At 38.7% G+C, this 5,920-nt stretch overlaps 1 protein-coding gene across 1 annotated transcript; it reads right to left on the reverse strand.

The window, feature by feature from the left end:
- Positions 1 to 305: 305 nt before the first annotated feature.
- LOC123735050 (B-cell receptor CD22-like) lies at positions 306 to 4,670 on the reverse strand. Its single transcript, XM_045712944.1, has 7 exons — positions 4,627 to 4,670; positions 3,974 to 4,228; positions 3,448 to 3,711; positions 3,139 to 3,235; positions 2,996 to 3,050; positions 2,778 to 2,881; positions 306 to 485 (listed from the first exon to the last, which is right to left on the reverse strand). The coding sequence occupies exons 2-7, from the start codon at positions 4,212 to 4,214 to the stop codon at positions 404 to 406; spliced, it is 843 nt and encodes a 280-aa protein (XP_045568900.1). The 5' UTR covers positions 4,215 to 4,228; positions 4,627 to 4,670; the 3' UTR covers positions 306 to 403.
- Positions 4,671 to 5,920: the final 1,250 nt, after the last annotated feature.

The following is a 5,920-nucleotide window of genomic DNA, read 5'->3' on the forward strand; positions in this document are numbered from 1 at the left end:
TGTTGTGTTCATGTCTTCATGGTTCTGGGTTTGTTGTGTTCATGTCTTCTTGGTTCTGGGTTTGTTGTGTTCATGTCTTCATGGTTCTGGGTTTGTTGTGTTCATGTCTTCATGGTTCTGGGTTTGTTGTGTTCATGTCTTCATGGTTCTGGGTTTGTTGTGTTCAGGTCTTCATGGTTCTGGGTTTGTTGTGTTCATGTCTTCATGGTTCTGGGTTTGTTGTGTTCATGTCTTCTTGGTTTTGGGTTTGTTGTGTTCATGGTTCTGGGTTTGTTGTGTTCAGGTCTTCATGGTTCTGGGTTTGTTGTGTTCATGTCTTCTTGGTTCTGGGTTTGTTGTGTTCATGTCTTCTTGGTTCTGGGTTTGTTGTGTTCATGTCTTCATGGTTCTGGGTTTGTTGTGTTCAGGTCTTCTTGGTTCTGGGTTTGTTGACTGTACTGTAGAGAACAGAGGGGTCCTCCTCAGCTGCTTGTTCCACCGTGGGCCTGGAGAAAGAAACATCCATTAAACTGAATGTGACTCCCAAATGGCACCCTACTCCCTTATAGTGCACTACTTTTGACCAGTAGTGAACTAAATAGGGAATAGGGTGCCATTTAGAATGGAACCAGAGCCATTCCTTAAAACCCTCATCACATCACTCCTGTTGGGGCTAGGGGGCAGTATTGAGAAATTTTGAAGAAAATATGTGCCCATTTTTAACTGCCTCCTACACCAACTCAGAAGCTAGGATATGCATATTATTAAGACATTCGGATAGAAAACACTCTGAATTTTCTAAAACAGTTTGAATGGTGTCTGTAAGTATAACAAAACTCATATTGCAGGCAAAAACCTGTGAAAAATAGATAAAACATTTTTTTTGAATTTTGTGACTGTACTATTTAGTGTCATTGTTTTATAGATACCATAGTGAGAAAGGATTCATTTCGCAACTCCTACGGCTTCCACTAGATGTCAACGATCTTTATAAAGTTGTTTGAAGCGTCTATGATAAACAGAGAGCAAATTAGAATGCATGGAAGTTGACATGTCGTCACTTCATTTTTTGGCGCCTCGCGCATAAATCTGAGAAGCGTGAGTTTGTCATAATTGTTTATCTAGACATAGGATAGGTTGTGTGAAAATATTACTGATGTTTAACGTTAAAAATGGACCAAAAGATTAATGCTAAACAACGTTTGACATGTTTGAACGAACGTAAATAGATTATTTACTAGGTTTTTTTAGCTTTTCGGCGTGATTTTACACCCCCCCACCACGTTTTGTGGGAGCATAATGAACGCTAACTACTTGGTGTTATTTGGACATAAATTATGAACTTTGTCAAAAGAAACCACATTTGTTCTGGACCTGGGATTCCTGGCAGTGCCTTCTGGTGGAGATAATCAAAGGTAAGGGGATATTTACAATGTTATTATCGATATTAGATGATGCTAACTGTATAGCATAGCTTATTGTTCTTAGCATAGCACCCCGTTTATTGCAAAATGTGATTTCCCAGTAAAGTTATTTTGAGATCTGGCCATTCGGTAGCAATTACGAGATGATAATATATTATTCTTTGAATGACAATATTATAATTTACCAATGTTTTCGAATAGTAATTTTGTTATGTTCACCGGAAGCATTTCAGAGAAGAAAAAAATCGGAATTTCACGCTACTGTAAAATGCTGTTTTTGGATATAAATATGAACTTGATGGAACAAAAAATGCATGTATTGTATAACATAATGTCCTAGGAGTGTCATCTGATGGAGATTGTCAAAGGTTGGTGCATAATTTTAGCTGGTTTCTGCTTTTGGTGACGCCTGACCTTGAATTGAAACTGGATGTTTGTACTTTTGTGGCTATGTACTGTCCTAACATAATCTAACTTTATGCTTTTGCCGTAAAGCCTCTTTGAAAATCGAACAATGTGGTTAGATTAAGGAGATGTTTATCTTTTAAATTGTGTAAAATAGTTGATTGTTTGAGAAATTGAAATTATTAGATTTTTGATGTTTTGAATTTCCAGCCTTGTTAGCAATCCCGTCTCGGGGTTCATTGCTAACCTGTAGCCCCAACAGGTTATAGACATGTCATAGTAATTGTCTTGAGATGTATATTGTAGAGTGCAGTTTCAGGAAATGCCATTTGGCCTGAAGAATACCCCTGGAACCTTTAAGACATTAAAACTGTGACTTTTCAAAATGCCTACTTTTACACCATAGTATGAGTTCAATGAAATGTCATCAGATAGTGATGGAGGGAGTTCTCAGAGAACAATGAAATGTCATCAGATAGTGATGGAGGGAGTTCTCAGAGAACAATGAAATGTCATCAGATAGTGATGGAGGGAGTTCTCAGAGAACAATGAAATGTCATCAGATAGTGATGGAGGGAGTTCTCAGAGAACAATGAAATGTCATCAGATAGTGATGGAGGGAGTTCTCAGAGAACAATGAAATGTCATCAGATAGTGATGGAGGGAGTTCTCAGAGAACAATGAAATGTCATCAGATAGTGATGGAGGGAGTTCTCAGAGAACAATGAAATGTCATCAGATAGTGATGGAGGGAGTTCTCAGAGAACAATGAGGGGTCACTAATGGTCAACTGTTTTGCTTATTTGAATGACTTTGTCTACTCCTCCAATAAGCAGCAACATATGAATGACCTTGATGCTGTCTGTGTGTTCACAATGTTGTATACAGTATTGACTCTATGTTGTTGTAATGGTAGAATATGCTCAGAGGGTGGCAGCACTGGAGAGGTTGAATTTCACAGCAGCTTACTGGACATCCTCGTCCTGTTCCTGGTCAAAGGTGGCCACTGTCTGTGCTGCAGCAGGGGTCATGGCCATGCCTGAGATGTTGACATACACTGCACTAGAGTCTCCCTGACGGAGAGAGAGAACAGACAATATAAATAGACCTGGGGACAGACAGCATGAAGAGTGGACATTTCCCACAAAGCAACGAAAATGATCTTCCATCTGTCTGAACAGACTCACCTGTCCGTCGTCTGCTGTGTGTCTTGTGTCAAAGGTGGATTTGGAGGCCTTCTTCCTGTTTTATAAATGAACGAATGAATGAATGAACAAATTAATGAAGATAATAAAGTGAAATAATCTTTAAAATATGCATTTTCACTCACCTGAACCACATGAAGCCAGAGAGACATGAAGCCAGTATGACACCCAGAACAACCACTATGATTCCTACAGCAGCAGTTAGAACTGAGGTTTGTTTCTCTAAAAGATAATATAGATGATATGAGTACATGTTATTATGAACTGAAAATTAATATACTGCAATACAGGACATTAATGCAATACTTGTATGTATAAGACTATGTATAGTTTTAAACCAAAGTGTAATGATGCAAACTAGAAGAAGATTACCTTGAAACATCATTTCTTATTGAACATCATTTTGTATTGAAGTATTGAAGATGTAACTTCACCTGCTATAATGATCATCAGAGCTGTAGAGTTATTAGATGCTATTGTATTCTCAGCCTCACAGTAGTATTCTCCTCTGTCCTCAGAGATGATGTTAGTGATGCTGTAACTCTGTCCTGATGCTTTTGATGAGGTAACATTCTTCTTGTACCAGGTGTATTTGTCCACAGGTGGGTTGGATTCACTGCTGCAGGTCAGAGTCACTGAACTGCCCTCCATTATTTCACCAGAGGGACTGACTGACACTGAGGTGTTCCTTGGACCATCTGGTGTTGAAGACCAGATTCATTTATAGCAACATTTGTGTTTACATTTTACAGGTGAGTTTGAAATAATTTAATTCAGAGTAAAAGACAATCAGAAAAATAATAATTAAAAAGAATGATGATATGGTGGTAATACAAATTCAAGGAAATGGATGTTACACACAAAAATATTTATTCATATTTATTCATATGGAAAACAATCTATTCCCAATTCAAGAATCAACATAATCAGTATATCAAATGAAACCCACAATGTACTGACATGTGACAGTGAGAGTCTCTTCAGCAGAGGGGAGATCCTCATGGCCTTCTACAGCACAGGAGTATCGGCCTGTATCCTCACTGCTGACTGAGAATAGGCTATAGACAGGAGAGGAGGTGTTGCTGTTTGGTATAGGCTGTCCATTCTTATACCAACTGTAGGCTGTGATGGGGTCCAGTGTACATTTGGTTCTACATATCAGTGTGACATTCTCCCTCTCTGACACAGATGTAGGATCCATCTCCAACACAACATCTAGAGTATGAGGAAACAAATCATTATTCTCCTCCTTTGTGTCTGTATAGCTGCCCTTTATAAGGTAATTATAGTCATTCATTAATGAATTTGATTTATTTAGCCAGGATAGTCAACTCTGTAATACTTTCCACTGTTTTCCAGGAAGTATTGGGTTCAATAGAGTCAATTTAAACAGATTTTAACACAACATTCTCATTAGCATACATGCTAAAATCACAGCATACACTGAAGCACACACATCATATGCTTTAGCATACATACAGAACCACACTCACATTACAACTATCTAGATAGATGTGAGATGAGTGACAGATACTGTAAAAACAAACCAAGACAATTTTCTTGAACTAAATGGAATTCAACAGTTGAACTATATTGAATGTACGTAACTGTACCTGTGACAGACAGAGTGACTCCAGGACTGCCAATATATTTCCCCTCCGGTCTGATCTGTTAATAATCTGAACTTGTACTCAGCAGAGTCACTCTCTCTCAGGTCTGTGATCCTCAGTGTGTGACAATTCTTCTGATCTCCATGACACTCCAGACGACCTGCATACTCTGGGTCCTGACCTAGATCTCCATGACACTCCAGACGACCTGCATACTCCGGGTCCTGACCTAGATCTTTAGGTTCTACACCAGTCCCAGATTCAGTGAACCAGAGGGTTGTTGTGACTGTACCACTGGGATATGTATAAGAGCAGTGCAGCTCCACTGTTGACCCCTTCAAGGCACAGATACTTTTCTTGGTGTAAGTCACACTCCAGACATTCTGACCCAGTACCACTGAAACAAGGTCACACAACACAATGCTATCAGAATTAAGCCAATGTATCTCTGTAATGTGTCTGTATCTATGTAATGTGTCTGTATCTCTGTAATGTGTCTGTGTCTCTGTAATGTTTCTATATCTGTAATGTGTCTGTATCTCTGTAATGTGTCTGTATCTATGTAATGTGTCTGTATCTATGTAATGTGTCTGTATCTCTGTAATGTGTCTGTATCTCTGTAATGTGTCTGTATCTCTGTAATGTGTCTGTATCTCTGTAATGTGTCTGTATCTCTGTAATGTGTCTGTATCTCTGTAATGTGTCTGTATCTGTAATGTGTCTGTATCTGTAATGTGTCTGTATCTCTGTAATGTGTCTGTATCTCTGTAATGTGTCTGTATCTATGTAATGTGTCTGTATCTCTGTAATGTGTCTGTGTCTCTGTAGTGTGTCTGTATCTATGTAGTGTGTCTGTGTCTCTGTAATGTTTCTATATCTCTGTAATGTGTCTGTATCTCTGTAATGTGTGTCACGTCCTGGCCAATATAAGGGTTAATTGTTATTGTAGTTTGGTCAGGACGTGGCAGAGGGTATTTGTTTTATGTGGTTCGGGGTGGTGTTTTGGTAGAAGGGCGTTTGATTTATTATTTCCGGGTTTTTGGTTTATGGTCTATGTTTATGTATTTCTATGGTTAATGTATTTCTATGTTAGGTTGATTGGGTTTGGGACTCTCAATTGGAGGCAGGTGCTTCCTCGTTGCCTCTGATTGAGAGTCCTATATATGGGTAATTGTTTGGTGTAGGTTTTTGTGGGAGATTGTTTCTTGTCTAGCGTGTGTGAGCCTGAGAAGACTGTTCGGGGATCGTGAGTTTGTTTTGTTGTTTTGGTGTTCATTTTGAGTTTAATAAATGTTCA

The sequence above is a fragment of the Salmo salar genome, unplaced genomic scaffold, assembly GCF_905237065.1.
Source record: "Salmo salar unplaced genomic scaffold, Ssal_v3.1, whole genome shotgun sequence".
Taxonomy (NCBI): Eukaryota; Metazoa; Chordata; class Actinopteri; order Salmoniformes; family Salmonidae; genus Salmo; species Salmo salar.